Genomic DNA, 17,290 nt, shown 5'->3' with positions numbered 1-17,290 from the left:
AATAGCCCCAAGCATTTCCTCACCTGCAGTCCAGCTCCTGTCTAAGCCATTAAGTACAGTACTCCTGTACTTATAAAGAATAAAGCTATCCATTTTATTTCAAGGGTCACCAAACTGCTCTGCCGTATAGTAACTATTTTAGGCTTTATGGGCCGTACAGTCTCTGTTGCAGCTGCTCAACCCTTGTTACATGAAAGCAGCCACAAACAAGAGCATGGCTGTGTTCCAATAAAACTTTGTTTATAAAAACAGGCCTAGGAGCAGATCTGGCCCAGGGCTGTAGTTTACCGGTTCCTTTTTCACTCCCTCATTTACTATCGATTATGAGCTGCCCTTAGCTTCAGGTTGAGACTCAGAACATGGCCTACAGCCCTGTGACTGCTTCTTCCTGTCCCGACCTATTTCCTCGGCACCCTCCTTACTTATGCTCTGCTGCAGACAGGCTGGATTTCACTTACCAGAGCACGTTTAGCTTTTTTTCTTGTCTCCTCTCTGCCCTTGGATGTGCCATTCTTTTGCTTCTCCTGTCTCTCTCTTATATAGTTTACTTCGCTGCACCTTCAGATCCTGATTTAGATGTCATTTCCTCTGAGAAACTTATCTGGACTCACGTGCACCTCCCCACGAGTGGATTAGCTTGGCTTTCTTCACAATCCAGGAGAGAGTGTGTTACCGCTGTCACTTACCAGGCTGGGTTTCATCTGTTGACCTGTCCTAACCAGAGTACAGGCTCCTCGAGGCAGGGACCACGGTATCTCTGTTACTGTTGTAGCCACACATGAAAAAATGGGAAAGACCTCCTGAGAAAAGGCTAGGGGACAAGGGGAAGATTGACCATGGAGGGAAGTGCAGGGACACAGGTTTCATGCTGGTACAAGACAGCTGTGCCCAGCAGAGCCGATGGATAGGAGTGAATCCTCCAGCAGGTCGTGAACCCCCTTCACTGAGGTTTCCGACACCAGCTGGGTTAGGTACCTTGGAGATCAAATGTGGCGAATCCACCTGAGGTCAGAGGTCGCTGTATGTGTACATGTTTAGAATTGGTGGCCGGCCTCCAGATGTACACAGAGTGAGCTGATTTCTTCTCCTCAGCCCAAAGTTTGCTGATATTTGCGGAGTTGATATCTGCGATCAAGAGGACACTGGCCCGCCTCCTGGTGATCATCATGAGCTTGGGATACGGCATCGTGAAGTAAGTCCTGCTGTCCTGCAAAGTCATGGTGTCTGTAGTCCTGCGGCCAGCCACCCCCACTGTGACCTGTGAGGCTGGACACCGCTCAGTATCATTACACAAACCCCCTAGGAAGTCTCTGCAAGAACGCGTTCCTCAGGGATGGCCACGCACTAACTATTGGATACGGTCTTAAAATCAAGGCCCTGAGTTGGAATTCCAGTAGCTTTTTTCTATAGTTCACTGAATAATCAACTTTGAGGATATGGAAAAATTCAAATAGTCCTTGAAGTTCAATCCATTTTCTATTTCCTAAACAGCATAGTTACACTTTTATGACTATTTGGTCATCTTAAGAGAAGGATCCCCACCAAGTCAGCAAGATTTCTGACTGAAATCCTGTCCTCTCAGCCCCAGTTTCTTCCCCACCCTCAAGCAAGTCTTGCCTCTCATCACTGTGAGTCTAGGGGCCTGAATGTGAAAGAGCTTCTCCTCGTGATCCTCTTCAGACCATTCTCCCCTCTTCCCTAAAACCCCTGACCCCCGGAGCTCAGGCGTTCAGGCTGGACCGCCTGCTCCATCTTGCTTTGGCCCTTGTCACTGTCCAGGTTTCTCCTCTCATTCCCTACCTCTCTGAGCCCTTGTTCCCTGTCTCCACCAGAATCCCCTGTGTGTTAAGTAACCTGATCTCCTCACCTCATCACCGCTGCTGCCTTGCCCTTCACCTCACCTCTGCTGGGATTCAAGATTTTATGCCTCTGTGCACCTGTACCACCACCACCACCATCATCATCACAGTTTTAAACAATCCATCATTCAGCTCTCACTGCCTCTCTCCAGTTCACTTTCTCTGATATGTCAGCTCCAGTTACTCTTTGATCCTGGTGCGGCCTCTGGCCTTTGGCCCTCACCTTCCACTGGCCCTCCCCTGTCACGTGTCACCTACCCTTCAGCTGTACATTCCTGACCCTGCAGGGCACTGACATCTTGCAAACTCCTTGGGCCCTTTGCCTGGTCTCCCTGCCTCTGCCATGGTCTCCTGTCAGTCTGTTCAGACAGCTGCAGCTAAGGCAATCCTTTTAAAATGTAACTCAAGTCTCATTATTTTCTGCTAATTTTTCTCAGTAAAACCCAAATTCCTCCTGTGGCTTTTCTGACGGCTGCCCTCCTCTCCTGCCTCCTCCCTTTTGAACATTGCTCAGTCCCCTCGCTGTCTTGCTGTTGCTGTTCCTTAAACACGACACACTTCCGTGCAGTGGAGGGCCTCTTCCCCAGACCCAGGCATGGTGTGCCCCCCCTCTTCCCTCAGTATCTATTCCTCTGTCATTGCCCCAGGAAGACAGCCCTGCCCGGATTCCTAACGCGGCACCCACCCTCCGTTAGATCCCCACCCTCTATACAAGACCACTCGATGCATACGTTAGCATTGTTGTCTCCCCTGACAGGAGAGGAGTAGGAGTTGTGCCTGTTCTGTGTCCTGTGTTCCCTGAGGCCCCAGTGCCACCCCGACACAGGTCATGCAGTAAATGCTAGCACTGAATGTGCACATGCACGTGTGTGAGCTCAGGATTGGTATACTTAGTGAGATTTTAGCCAGGAGAGCTTCTTTTCATTGGGCTTTTATTGAGATTCCTTCTCAGATGCTTTGCTTTGAGGCTGGGGGCGTGATACGCATGCAGAACACAAAACCCCCCGGTTGCATCTCGGGTACCTCCTTGTTCTCGTTATGAACATCAGGTGCCTCGGTGTGAGGTGAGTTGCTTCCAGGGAACAGGACGCTGCACTGTGTGTATGGGCATAGCCCTTGGTGAGTGCATCCCTTCATTGTCAGCCTGTTGTGTCAGCCTAACACTCTGGCTGTTGGAGGGTTCCAGTTAGCTGGCTATCACAAGTCAGAACTCAGAGGACCTAAGTTAGATAGCTAGTCTTACATATGAGCTGTGGATGCTAGGTTAATTTTTACTTAGATAAAAGACAAATTTAAATATTTTTTCAAAACCATTTTCTTCTTCTAACTCTGAGAAGAGGGTGTTTTGAGCTAATAAATTCTGACTTGCAAATGTCATGAAATTTCAGTTCTATTTTCACATTAATTGCAGAAATCGCCATCTTTGCATTTTCCTAATTCACTTATATATTGAAAGACTCAGACTGTTATTTTAGTTCTTTGGCATTGAAAGAATAAAAATTAAAGTCTTAGCATTCTGGTTTCAGGTATTGAGAGAGTTTGATCTCCGAATACCCTGCTCTTTCTCTGCCCAAGCCATACATCAGCAGATTATCTCTACCAAAGCATATCCCTGAACAGTTTTTAATTAACGTCAGTAAGAGAGTTATGATTTCTGCCAGTGACACTCAGGAGTTGCCCTTTAGCTTCCCGGGTTTCTTCCATCTGCTCTTCTGCTGTGAAATCATACCTGGGCTGGGTGATAACATGCAGCACACGCTGCCTTCTCGCAGCAGAACCCTCTTTTGCTTCCCGTGCCGAGAAGGAGGCCTGTTTTCTGAGCCTGTTGCTGCCTTGTTCCCAGGGAATGTGGTGTTTCCTAAAGCAAAGCACCTCGGGTGGGAATAAGACTGACCTGATTGGGCGGTCGCTTCTCTGTATTGAAATGGGGCCAGATGCATCCAGCTTACCAATGGTTTGTTTATTTGTTTGCCTTTTTCCCCTTTTCTCCTCCTTGTTCCAGGCCTCGCTTAGGGACAGTCATGCACCGGGTGATCGGACTGGGGCTTCTCTACTTCATCTTTGCAGCAGTCGAAGGCGTGATGAGAGTCGTTGGGGTAAAGACTGCATAATTCACTACCACCCCTTTTGTTTTTGCTATGACTTTCCCCAGATGAATTTTTTTTTAAATATACTTTTTATTGATATCAGAGAGGAAGGGAGAGGGAGAGAGAGAGAGAAACATTAATGATGAGAGAGAATCCTTCACGCCCTCCACTGGGGATCAATCCTGCAACTCATGTGTCCTTAACCAGAATCAAACCCGGGACCCTTAAGTCCGCAGACCAACTGAGCCAAACCAGCTAGGGCTGAATTTTTAAAGATAGGAAATTTATGAAAGAGGCCCAATTTAAGTTTTATTTTCTATGGAATATTTTCCTTGTTAATACTTCCTGGAAGTGAAAGGCAAGGCAGAGCACTTCCTGGAATGATATGGGACTGGCTGCATCTCGAAGATGTTCGTAGTTGCTCCTTTGAAGAGCACTTGTCTCTGTCGTTCAGTCTGTACACATTCACTTCTTCCTTACGCCTGGGCTTACACATGTGTCAAGTCAGGAGAAAGTCGGTTGTAGCCCTTTCGCACAGAGACTGTATATCTCACTGTTAAGTCCCATTTGGTTGTAAGTTTTCTCTGACTCTGTAGATGCGCTGTTTTGGGGATTCAGCAGAGCCCACTTTTTGAAGAGACAGGAGCAGATAGTGTTCAAGGGAACGGCTGGTGCTGCGGCAGCAATGCTTTCCTCTCGAGAGAAGTCAGAATAGTTATGTCTGTGATGAACCTTAGATTTTCGCTCTCAGTTTTTCTTACTATAACTGACGACTGAGTAATTAGGAAAGTTATTTTGTACTTGATTTAAAGAGCCTTGTAATTTTTGCCTGCAGTGTGTTGGCTTAGGTGTATAAATCAGGTTACTGCACAGAGCAGCTTATCCAGATATTGTCTGTGAGTTCAAGTCACATGTTTGCTCTGACCCTTAAAACAGGACACTTGTCCTATAATGTTAAGCCTCATTCTTCTTCCTATAGTCTGCGTGCTGTGTTAGATACCCCTGCTGTTTTCCTCTTTAATTCTTGAAAGGGGTATTTATTTTTACCTTTATATAACAATGAAGAACTCTGCATTTATATATCACTTATGGGAAACTAATCTTTATAGGGGAAAAAACAAACAAAAGATATTCCAATGTAGATATAGTATATCCTATTTAATAAAGAGATAATATGCAAATTAACCCTCAAGCTGTAATGCCATCACAAGATGGTGGCGCGCATAGCAGGGGCGGGGCTGGCTGCTCCATGCGCCTGCTGCTGCAGTTCCCACGGCCCTGTGGGGGGAGCAGGAGGCCTGGCCGCTGCTCTGTGCACCTGCCGCCCGAGTCCCCTCAGCCCCGCCGGGGTAGGGAGGAGCGGGTCCCCAGTGCTGCTCCCCACGGCTTCCCTGGGGAATCAGACATCCCCCAAGGGGTCCCAGATTGGAGAGGGTGCAGGATGGGTTGAGGGACGGACACCTCTCCCCACACCCCCTCCATTGCATGAATTTCATGCACTGGGCCTATAGTATGTTATATTTCCTTAAAACTTCACATAGTTAACATTGTAGATATGTGATTTGCATACACTTCTCTGTCAGCTCTCAATTAGAGTAAGTGGCTAATCAATGGTTTGTTTTCCCCTTCTACTCAGTTCCTTTTCCTTATTTTCTTTCTCCACATCCTTTGCATGCCGTAGGAAAGAGGAGGGTCCATTTCCCTAGTAGCTGTGGCTGTAGGTTTGGTGTGGAGAGGGGAGGTTAACAGTTGCCCTGGGGGGCTGGGGACATGTATCTGCTATTTGTCATTCCATAGTTTAGTTGGACCTTGTCCTCAAACAAGTTGGTGACAAAACATCATCTTCATGTGCTTAAAGACAGTTCTATTGGGTAGTAAAAATCTTTTATGTGGCCTTTATAAAGCGATGCTATAAGCTGAATTGTTTTTTTTCATCAGATAATTCCTGTAATGTAATGAAACTTCTACTTTCAGTTTTTTTCTTCCCATTTTTATCTTTCAGGGTTCTAACCATTTAGCTGTTCTTTCTGGTGACATTATTTTAGCAATTATCGACTCCATTTTTGTATGGTTCATATCCTTTACTATGGCCTTCTAAAATAGTTTATTATAGCATTAAAATCATGTTACTTTAATTTGTATTATTAATAAGAGAAAGAAATATAGTTTTACATTATTGTTACCTCAACATAGGAATTTAGTTGAAGGTGAAAAGTAACAACTCCCCCAAAAGGAATATCTTGTTTTTTTCTATTTAGTTCAGCAAACTTACGTACTTACTGTGTACCCCATACTGAGGAGGCCTGGAAGAAAAAGGTATTGTCTCTGTGCTTCAGAATCCACGGTCTGGTAGAAGAGACAGAAAGAACTACGAGGACTATAGCAATAGACTTGGCCATTTAGGGGGGTGTCATGCAAACAGAAGAATGAGAGAAGGTAATTCTAGCTTGAAATCAGGAAAGACTGTATAGAGATGGTGATGTTTACATTGAAACTGGGAGGACAAATAGGTTTAGAATGAAGAGAATTAAGAATCAGGGAAGAGGCATTCTGGGAAGAATTGAAGGGAACACATAGTTGGAATGCATGGACAGTGGCAGAGTGTCCCAGAGTAGCTGCCTGTGGGGGACAGGTGTGGGAGCCATGGAAGGTGGGGCAGAGGGAAGGGTAGAATGACCTGCTCAAGCAATGAGAGTTCCTTGTGCAGGTAGAAAGTAGAGGGAATCGAAGCTGCACAGGGGAAAAACATGAAATGTGTGTTAGAAAGAACTCAAGATGACCTAAAAAGATGACTTGGAAAATAAGAGACTAGAGACAGGAAGTCTAGTAAGAAGTCTTTTGCAGTGGTCTACGGAAGAGACGGTGAGGGTTAGAAATAGGGCAGAGGAAATAAAGAAAAACTCCACATGATAGAGTTGCAGAAGAAGAGGAGAAGGCTCCAGAGAAGTCCCATGGGTCTCGTTCGGGTGGCTGGGCAGTGTTGCCATTCTCAAGATGGTGCCTTGGAGAAGGGACCATATGGATGCAGTTTGAGCTGCCGGGGAATAAGTATGAGAAAGAGAGTTGGAAATCCCAGCCTGGGTTTGCAAGAGGAGTCAGAACTGGTGGGGAAGGTTGGAGATCACCTTTGTTCGAGAGAAGGTTGCAACGTGCAAGTGGCCCAAAGAGAACACAGAACAGCGAGAGGAGAGGAACCAGGGTGGGGGGTGGGGCGAGCCTGGCGAGCCAGTTGTGTGCAGGAGGAGCACCAGGTAAAGGGAGGTGGGAGAACCAGGAGTTGGTTAGGGAGTGGAGATTGGGAGAGCTGCGGTGACGGGGCAGGTCTACAGCGGCCAGAGCTGCAGAGAGGGATTCCCAAGGCACTGTACAGTGGCTTCCATCTTGCAGAGGTTGCAGTGGGACAGCAGGAGAGCAGGTTTGGTGAAGGTGGCGGGCAGAAGACGTAGCACAGCAGAAGTGTGAGGGCAGTGTGAGTTGATCCTTGAGAGCCCCCTCCCTGATTCAGGACTCATTAGAGTCTGGGTATCCCCAGTGTGTTTTCTGTCTGGTGGGGCTTTGCACATGTACTCACTGAAATGGAGGAATTCTAGAGGAGCTATCGCCTGGTCAGAGCAGAAGGCAGGGTTCTGCAGGAGAAGAACACTATTTTCATTTCTTCTGTATTTATGTTCTCCCTGAAACTCTTCTATAGATAGGATTTATTTTTACCAAGTTTTTTTGTACGCATTGTCTTTGATACTTGTGTTTTAGCGTTTAATATGAAAGGTTCTTTTGTCTTCCTTGTATTTCTTTTCGTTTTCTCATCTTTGACTCTCAGGGGAAGGTGGAGGGCTTGCCTCTGCCCAGGTCCCTTCTCCAGGGGAGCAGCTGGGCCTGCACATGTGCACTGAGGCTTTCCCAGCCCCTCATGGGGGTTCTTCTAGGCCAGGTCTGCCTGTTCTTTGTGAATTCTCAGTTTGCTTCCAAGTTATAAGAAAACAAAACTTTAACTTTATTAGCCTTATTCTCTGAAGCAGTGGTCCTCAGCCTTGCTTGGGTCCTGGGATCAGATGCCTTTGGAAGTGTAATGAGGCCTGGAGCCTCTCTGCACAGTTATAGCTGTGCCCCCCACCCACACAGGCGGGTTGCCTGCAGTGGGGCATTTACAGTCCTTCCAAGTGATATTCATGGATCCCCTGGTGTCTAAGGGGTGTCCAGTTAAGAAATAGTACTTGAGATTTAAAGAGTTGTTTCTCACTGAACTTGATTGAAAATCGTGTTCTACTTCTGTCTACTAGTTTAGAAGCTACTAGTTTAGAATCCAAGTTTATTGAATAAAATTCTAGTTAAATAAGTCTGATCTTCTAAGAGAGTGGTATAAACATCTTACTAGTAATTTTCATATTAAAACACATTTGAAGGCATTTGGTTGTTTAAAAGGTAAAGTACATTCTTCAGTCCTGCATGTGACTCTAGGGCTGCAGGCCCTGTTCTGGCAGGTGCATCACTGCAGGAAGCTCACCTGCCTTCGGAGAGGGGCAGTCGGTGTGGACATTCCTGGAAGGGGGAGAGGCAGGACTCCAGGGGCCGCTCACCTGGCCTAGGAAAGGGAGGGCAGCGTGTCCACCCTAGAAGGGGGAGAGGCCAGATTGCAGGGGCTGCTCACCTGGCCTATAAGAGCTGCGGGCAGCATGAGCAGCCCTGGAAGGGGGAGAGGCAGGGCTGCACCTCTGAATGCTCTAACTCCATCTGGATTTGAATGAGGGTAATTTCTCGCCTTTATGGACAGCATTGGTTTGATCTGTTCCATCACAGGAGCTAAATTGGGGTGGGGAAAAAGGAAAACAAGGTGAAAGATTAGTAAGGCATAATGTTAATTATTCATATTTAGAATAAAAGTGAAATGAAAGTCATGAAGAAATCCATGGGGTGTTAATGTTTCATTGGTGAGAGAGGAAATTTACCTTAAAAAGAGGTGCTTTCTTTTAGATTGCTGTTTGGTGATTTTTTTTTTCTTAAATCCTCACCTGAGGATATTATTCCATTGATTTTTAGAGAGAGGGAAAGACAGAGAGAAATATCGATGTGAGAGAAACACATCGATTGGTTGCCTCCTGCACGAGCCCCGACCAGGGCCTGGTCCTGGAAGGAGCCTGCCTCCGAGATATGTGCCCTTGACTGGAATCGAACCCGGGACCCTTCAGTCTGCAGGCCAATGCTCTATCCACAGAGCCAAACTGGCTAGGTCTGTTTGGTAATTTTTATTACTGAAAGGTCTGCTTTCTCTGTACAAAAAGAGAGTGGGTTTCCCAAATGATACAAGTGACGAGCAAAGAAGCAGAGCTGCCTAGAGACTGGGGTGCATGCATAAGGACCCTTGCTTCCTTTGCTTTTGGGGAATTCATTGCCGCTAATCCTGTGCAAATCTAACTCTAAAGTAATAGCAGAAATAGCCTAAAAAATCCAAAGCCACAGGCTTTCTCACGAATCGCCCTCCTGTTTTTTCTGCTCGTTTTATTTTCTTTGCTGTTTTGCTGCAGGCCAGTGACTCTGATCTTGTGCTTCTGGCCAGCCTCCCTCTGTCTCTTCTTGACTCTGGCTTGTGCTGGTGGATATCCTTTTTCCTGCGGCAGTGGGCCCCGTGGATGCTCCTTCGGGATGGTGCACCATCCGCTTTTCTAACACTTGGCTGTAATGTGCGAAATGGTTATGCTTCCCTGTTAGCAGTGTTTTGGTAAGTGCAGGCTTAGGCAGTTCTGAATTTGCCTTTGATCTTTTTGTTCCCTGGCTTTTAACCCTTTGAGTGCCAACCAATGTCCTAGGAACTATGCTAAAATTGCCAAGGCATTTTTGCTGATTTTACAGCAGTTTAGGAATAAAATGATGAATCGCAAGTAAATGAAGTTACATATTCAAAAACTTAAGGAAACCTTTACTACATTGACATATTTAGCAATATCGTCATCACTAATAAAAGCAGGCTTAGAACTGGACGCCATTTCGAAGCTTTGATAGCGCTCCCGGCACTTTTGGCGAAAGACAGGAGGAGCGCGATCGCGCTCCCCGGCACTCTAGGGGTTAAGAAGCACTTTTGAATTATTAAATGACACCAGATTTTTGACATAGAAAATTGGTTTTAGTCAAGAATTTCTAAAGAGTATTTGTCTTGATAACGTTTAACCATTTGTACTCCATAAGTGTCTATAGACGCAAGCGGCGGAACTTTTTAAATTAAATTCAAAATATCGTGGCAGTTAACTGGTTAAGGAATACTGCACATTTGCATGTTTATAAATTCTGAGAGTAGCTTAATTGGATTGTGTTATTTTAGTCATTGATCTTTTGAAACTTTTTGCTCATTTCGAAAAGCAGTTTTGGTAGTTTTAGCCGCTAAAAAGAAGCTTTGGGTTAGTGAGTATTTGGGAAAATAGGCAGAAGTGGGAATCTCCCGCGTGCATGCTCTTGCTCAGCGCTGTGATTTCCGGGTGTGGTTCACGGACAGCTGGTGCTGTGCTCCCGAGGAGCGGCTCCCACTTACAGACGGACTCTGGCTGCATCTCAGCCTCGCTGCTGAGGAGCCTGTGCAGAGGCCCTTCTCTGCTTCCCACCTGAGAGTGTGAACTTCACAGGAGCCTGAGCTGGTGAACCCTGTGGTGAGGAAAGCCCCGCCCTTCCACCTTCTGGGAATAGGCTACTACAGAGAACCCCCTCTCCGGTAGGACTTAGATGAGATTCCCACACCCCCTGGCTTACCTGTGACAGGGCCATACTTAGACCTGTGTACCGGCTGGCCCATGTGGACCACAGTAAGCTGTCGCCTTCCCCCAGGTTCCTGAGCTTTCGTCCCCCAAAGGCCTCTGGAAAAGCCCCTCCGGGAAATCTGCAGACCCCAGGAAAGCCGTTCCCTGATGCACTGTCCCATCACGCCACCCACTTCCCCACACCTGAGCGCTCTAGTCCTGTTTCCTCCTTCCCGGAGAAGCAGAGCCCTCTCCTGTGTGACCGTTGGGACTTTAAAGATCTTACAGTGGGACATTCTCTCTTCTGCAATCGTCCTTGGAAGGAAGTCTGTCTTTACCTAAGTCCAGATTTGTTTTATTTGACATATTTCAATTTTTAATTGATAAAATGGAACTGCTAGATGATCCAGTTTCTTAATTACGGTCAGGGAATCGACTAGAGAGAAAGAGAAAAGCACAAGCCAAGTGGGAAGTCCCAGGGGGACCTGCAGAGCGGCCGGCCTGGGGCCGGCAGGCCGTGTGCTGCTCAGGCCTGTGGGCTGGGACTCAGCAGTGAGGAGGACGTCATGGGGCTTCTTGCTTGAGTGTTTTCCTCCAGGTTCATTCAGAAGTGGATTTTAAAGCAAAATCTGCGGTAATCAGTATCATGATTATACAGCACCGGCTGAAATTCCATTTGCTGTGTTTCTGGTACCTTTCAGTTAATGGAGCTATATTCAGCAGTACTAGTTTTGGACATGTAAAAGATTCTAATTTTGATTTTAGTTTATTCCTATTTTAAAATGTTTTTCCTTAACTTTTTCACATTTTTATAAGTGTGGCACAAACTATGAAGACTCTGAGGCTAAGAAAGAACATGGTGAAATTTTCTTTATACAGGCACTTTACAAATACGCTGATCTTTGCTGTGCTGGGTAAGTAATGAACTTCTCTAATTATAGCAGATTATTTCAGGATCACGTTTTCTTCAAAGCTGACTTTTTCGGTGTGTTTCAGCTTCTGTCGTGTTTATGGTGTGGACAACTACGACATTTAGATTTGCAAAATGTCGATCAGTAAGTACAATCTAAATAGATTTTGTTTTTAATTATACTATTTTGTTTTGTGTACTTTTGAAGAATTTAGTCTGTAAATCGAGGTAATTTCAGGGGAGATTTTTCTGTTTACCTTGAATTATTTGATATAGAATTATAAAAACTTTGGCCTCTTCCAATGAATCTGAAAAAGTTTCTCCTAAATCTGCTTTTCCAGTTATGCCCTTTTCTCAACTTCCTTTCATAGATTTTGAATTATATATAATTCTTTCATATATAATTGAAGGTAACAGGAAATTCTTTTTTTCCTGCACACCATGAACTTGGGCTGTTTATATCTAATGGGATTGATTATAAGCCTTCAGTCTGACATGTTTCTAGGACGGTGCACCCATTATGAACACTCAGGAGATGCTTGCCGTGAGTTCTTGAGTTGGAGGATATGTTTCTTAGACTGAAACCCTAAAAGGCCAGGACCTCGCCTCTAGTTCTGTATGAACAGTTACAGCAGCCCTCTGACAGGCCTGGACTCTGGACTTCCGTTGCCTTAGGGATGAGATAAGAGACTGACTTTCTGGAATTTCTTTTCTCTCCTTCCTCACCTTTGTTTTCTAAATCTTTCAGTTACCCCTAACATTTTATGGGAGGGAATGTTTATAATGTTAAACAACAGCCCTTCACAAACATTTCACACAACATGATAAAACCCCCGTCTCACTAAAAGCAGAACAACCTATTGGGAGAAGTACTGCATTGAGATTTTTGCATCAGAAATTCTGTCAAAAATACAGCACCCCCCACCCCCCCTTACTTGAGGGGGATATATTCCAAGACCCGAGTGGATTAAAACTGTGGATAGTACTAAACCCTATATGTATAGTGTACTCTGTTTTTTATGTTTTTTTCCTATACATATATACCTGTGATAAGGTTTTATAAGTTAGGCACAGTAAGAGATTAACAAAAATAAAATAGAACAATTATAACAGTATATGGTAATAAAAGTTGTGTGAACATGGTCTCTCTCTAAATTTCTTTTGAATTTTTTATTTCTGGGCTTTGCCATTTAATATTTTAGGACTGCAGTTGACCATGGGTAATGAAACCATGGACAGTAAAACCGTGGATAAGAGGGGACTACTGTACCCATTGTCAGCTTGATTCTAATTCTGCAGTTAACCTGCCTCATGTCTGTTCTCTTAAAAAAAATACATTAAATGATCTCTGAAGTGTCTTTAAACTAATTCTTTTTCTGACATGATACAATATAATTTATGTTAGGGTTTTATTCATCTGATTGGCTATAAGGCTAAAGTAAGCATTAATGTTGATTTTATAAAGATAGCATTTCATAGTTTTACATTTTCTTAAAAAATGTGTACTTACTTATTTGGAAGACTTAACTGGTTGGAAAGATTTCATTAGGACTTGTCATTGCACACTATTTGAATCGAAAACCTATGTTTAAGTTTAATAGAAAATTAACTTTTCATGTTTGAATTGTTCTTACTGTAGGATTGGATGGAAAGCTGGGTTGATGAAGCGTTTTGGAGCTTCCTTTTTTCACTTATCCTTATGGTAATAATGTTTTTGTGGAGACCATCAGCCAATAATCAAAGGTACCTAACAGAGGAAAATCCAGGTTTGGCAAGCATTTGTTGATAACCTGCTACCGTGTTAACACGTCTGTAGAGACTATGGGAGAGTAGTCCATGCTTATCAGGAGTATAGGTCAGGTGGGGAGGCACCCATCACAGATGCAAGACAGTGAAGTCAGGCATGTCAAGTGAGTCCAGGGGCAGATGGAGGCAGGTGGGGAAGACTCCAAAAGGCAGGATTCACGTTTCATCCTAAGGAAAGGAGCAGGGCAGTGAAGGCCTGAGCTGGGAAGGAGTGTGCATTTCTGGGTCGTGGGGAAACCAGGTATGCTTTGGAGTTTGGTTCATGCTACATACACTTGGAGGAAGGTAAAGACTTGAATGCTAAGTTCAGAAGGTTGTGCTTTAGACAGTATGTGATGGGGAGCCCTACCTCCTCCACCTCATTCCTCTTCCCCAAGAAAAGCGCTGTGAGGAAAAGTGTATAAGTAGGTACCAGTGTGCAGTAACAGTAATACATATTTACATGTATACACTATTCTGCACCTTCTTGTTAAAACGTATCCACATTAAAACAGTATGGAGTTTCCTCAAAAAGTTAAAAATGGAACTCCCATTCAACCCAGTAATCCCACTTTTAGGAATATATCCCAAGAAATCAGAAACACCAGTCGGAAAGGGCATATGCACCCCTATGTTCATAGCAGCACAATTTACAATAGCTAAGATTTGGAAACAGCCTAGCGCCCAGCAGCAGATGAGTGTATTAAAAGACTGTGGTACATCTACACAGTGGAATACTATGCTTCTGTAAAAAAGAAAGAAATTTTACCATTTGCAACAGCATGGATGGAGCTGGAGAGCATTATGCTAAGCGAAATAAGCCAGACAGAGGGGTCAGTGGGAGAAAAAGGAGACATATGTAATACTTTAAAAAAAACAAAAACATGTCCACATTATCTGGTGTGGATCTTCCATTCTGCCATGTTACTTTTAATGGCTTTATGGCCTTCCATGTTATGAATGTAGCATAATTTATGGAAGCAGTCCCTGAATATTAAACATTCTGTTTCTAGGGTTTTTGCCATTATTATCAGCAGTGTTTTCTGAATGCTGTTGGACCTAGTAAATGTGGCTCACTCGTGTGTTTTATTTTCACCAATCATGTTTAATAATTATTTGTCTGTTATTATAATTAGCAGTTTCTCCTTTGTTAGGGCAGGAATTAATCGTGTGAGCAGGGAGGGAGACCTGGCATGAGCAAGAGGCCCTCCCTGAACACGACACGTTGCCGGACTGCTCTCCAGACAGATCTCACTCATTTCTGCTCTCACCAGCGGGGCTGGGGGGCTCAGGCCCACGATTTCTTCACAATAAAAACCTCCCTAATTTAAGAGTAAAAATAATTAAATTTTTATCTTAACTTACACGAAACTTTAAAAATTGTAGATGTTTTTATGTGTAATGACTCTTAGCTAAAAGCTGAAAATTGAACAGGCTTAAACACACTAGTAAAACTTGTTGTTTTGACACAGGTATGCCTTCATGCCCTTAATAGATGATTCTGATGATGAAGTTGAAGAATTCATGGTAACATCTGAAAATTTAAGTGAGTGATATGTTTTCTTACGGAGTGATAATTGTATATATTTTAACAAAGAAGTATCTTTACCTGTGATGTAAGTTCAGATACATTTTTTTCTTATAAAATATTTTAAAAATTATACCTGTAGAAACCTCTATTATGCTAGATTCTCATAAAAGAGGAATCAGTAATGAAATTTTCAAGATTATTAATGTAGTTTGAGCTTTGTTACTAATTTGCTCTAAGTCAGTGGTTCTCAACCTTCCTAATGTCACGACCCTTTAATATAGTTCCTTATGTTGTGGTGACCCCCAATTTCATTGTTACAAATTGAATATAATTAAAGCATAGTGATTAATCACAAAAACAATATGTAATTATATATGTGTTTTCCGATGGTCTTAGGCGACCCCTGTGAAAGGGTCGTTTGATACCTAAAGAGGTCGCGACCCACAGGTTGAGAACCGATGCTCTAAGTAGTGAGGTAGGTATACTGCTTTTCACAAAAATGATTTGGTATATATTCATCTTCCTGGTGATTACTCAATAGAGTCACCTCTTCTTGCTCTTTAAAATTAGGCACATCTGTAATTTCCCAGTCATGCCCAAAACATTTTAGTGCTAATTTCATCTTTCTATTAGTTTCTACATAGCATTTTATTAATTTTAACATAATACTCTAATCAATAATTTGAGTAGAATACAATGGAACTCTTCCCAGAGGAAGATGAGAAAACCCAGAGTCTGTATGATACATTGTCAGTGTCCAGTATGCAGTGATAAATTACTCGATGTGTGATGAAATTGGAAATGGTGACCCATAGTTAATGGAACAATCAGTCAATAGAGATCAGGAGTGGCATAGATATTACACTTAGCAAGAAAGGTTTTAAAAGTAATTATTACAAATATATTAAAGAATCTACAGGAATAGATTGGTGATGACAAGGTAAATTTCAGAAGAGATGAAAACTTAGAAAAAGGATGAGAAGGAGAGAGAGGAGGAGGAGAAGGAAGCACAATCAAATAGATAATACTATTAATTCTTCTTTTAAAAACATAGTATTATTTCTTGTTATTAAATATGAGTCTATGAAGGAAAATATTATATAATTTTATGTACTTGTCTCTATAACATTTCTCATTATAGCTGACGGAATAAAATTAAGGACCTCAAAAACGGTTTCCAATGGAACAGCTAAACCACCTACTTCTGATAATTTTGTGAGTAACATACATGTTTAATAGTTCAGTCTTTAATACTTAAGGAATTGTCACTTTTATTGACCACCAGAAGAACATTTCTTTTTTTAATACTCATTGATTTTTTTAGAGAGTAGGAGGGAAGGGTTGGGGGAGAGAGTGAGAGAGAGAGAAACATTGATGTGTGAGAGACACATCAACCAGCTGCTTCCCAATCAAGCCAAGAAGTGAACCCTCAACCCAGATATATATCCTTGACCAGGAATTGAACCTGTGACCCTCTGGTCCACAGGCCAATGCTCTAACCACGGAGCACACCGTCCAGGGCAAGGAAACATTTTTTACTAATGTTTTTTGTATGAAAATAAATGTTAGCAAGTAGCAGCAATATTGGTTAAGTCTAGGACAGTGATGGCAAACCTATGACACGCGTGTCAGAAGTGACACGTGAACTCATTTTTTTTTATTGATTTTTCTTTGTTAAATGGCATTTAAATATATAAAATAAATATCAAAAATATAAGTCTTTGTTTTACTATGGTTGCAAATATCAAAAAATTTCTATATGTGACACGGCACCAGGGTTAAGTTAGGGTTTTTCAAAATGCTGACATGCCGAGCTCAGAAGGTTCGCCATCACTGGCCTATAACCATAACTGCTGTAGATCCTGCTTCTCATGTGCTGTTCTCCGACCAACAATAGCAAGAGCATCACCCAGGAACTTGTTAGCAACGCAGACTCTCAGATACCCCGGAGCTGCTGAGTCAGAATCTGCTCTCTAGCTGGGGCCCATAGATGATTACCCTGCCCATAAAGGTGGAAAAGCTTTGTTCGAGCAGAAGCTTGTGTGAATTTGTCAGCATTTGGAAGTGATTTTGAAGACATTTTGGTAGCATCTGTTATCTGTTGGGAAGGGACTTTTACTATATTTATTACCTATGCAGTTAAAAAAATTATCATTTAAAAAAAAACAGTGGAAGCTTGAATAAAACAGCAAAATATAGAGCAGAGATGAGTTTTAAAGTATTTTCTGTATATGATTTATGCAGAAAAGTGATAATTATGAAAGTAATTAAGCAAAATTGAAATGCCTGTCATACCGTTTTTGTTTGTTTTTTATTCTCACCTAAGGATATGTTTTTATTGATTTTATTTATTTGTTTTATTTTCGTGGGTATATAAGAGTCTTTATTGTAGCCCACGT

General features: G+C 43.0%; 1 protein-coding gene across 3 annotated transcripts in view; it reads left to right on the top strand.

Annotated features, from left to right (window-relative positions):
- The window catches only part of TMEM87B (transmembrane protein 87B), a 42,862-nt gene that overhangs the window by 19,424 nt on the left and 6,148 nt on the right, over positions 1–17,290 (top strand). For 2 of the 3 annotated variants that reach the window (XM_015563785.1, XM_015563784.1), the window contains exons 9-16: positions 1,093–1,192; positions 3,862–3,955; positions 5,949–6,020; positions 11,471–11,579; positions 11,662–11,720; positions 13,215–13,318; positions 14,833–14,906; positions 16,033–16,106. In XM_015563785.1, coding sequence (XP_015419271.1) covers positions 1,093–1,192; positions 3,862–3,955; positions 5,949–6,020; positions 11,471–11,579; positions 11,662–11,720; positions 13,215–13,318; positions 14,833–14,906; positions 16,033–16,106 — 686 coding nt within the window. Of the gene's footprint in view, positions 1–1,092; positions 1,193–3,861; positions 3,956–5,948; positions 6,021–11,470; positions 11,580–11,661; positions 11,721–13,214; positions 13,342–14,832; positions 14,907–16,032; positions 16,107–17,290 lie in introns of those variants that run through there. The other variant, XM_015563786.1, reaches the window with a different exon arrangement.

Source organism: Myotis davidii, unplaced genomic scaffold (genome assembly GCF_000327345.1).
Source record: "Myotis davidii unplaced genomic scaffold, ASM32734v1 scaffold939, whole genome shotgun sequence".
Lineage (NCBI taxonomy): Eukaryota > Metazoa > Chordata > Mammalia > Chiroptera > Vespertilionidae > Myotis > Myotis davidii.
The sequence above is the reverse complement of the archived record's forward strand: the minus strand, read 5'-3'. Positions and strand labels throughout refer to the sequence as shown.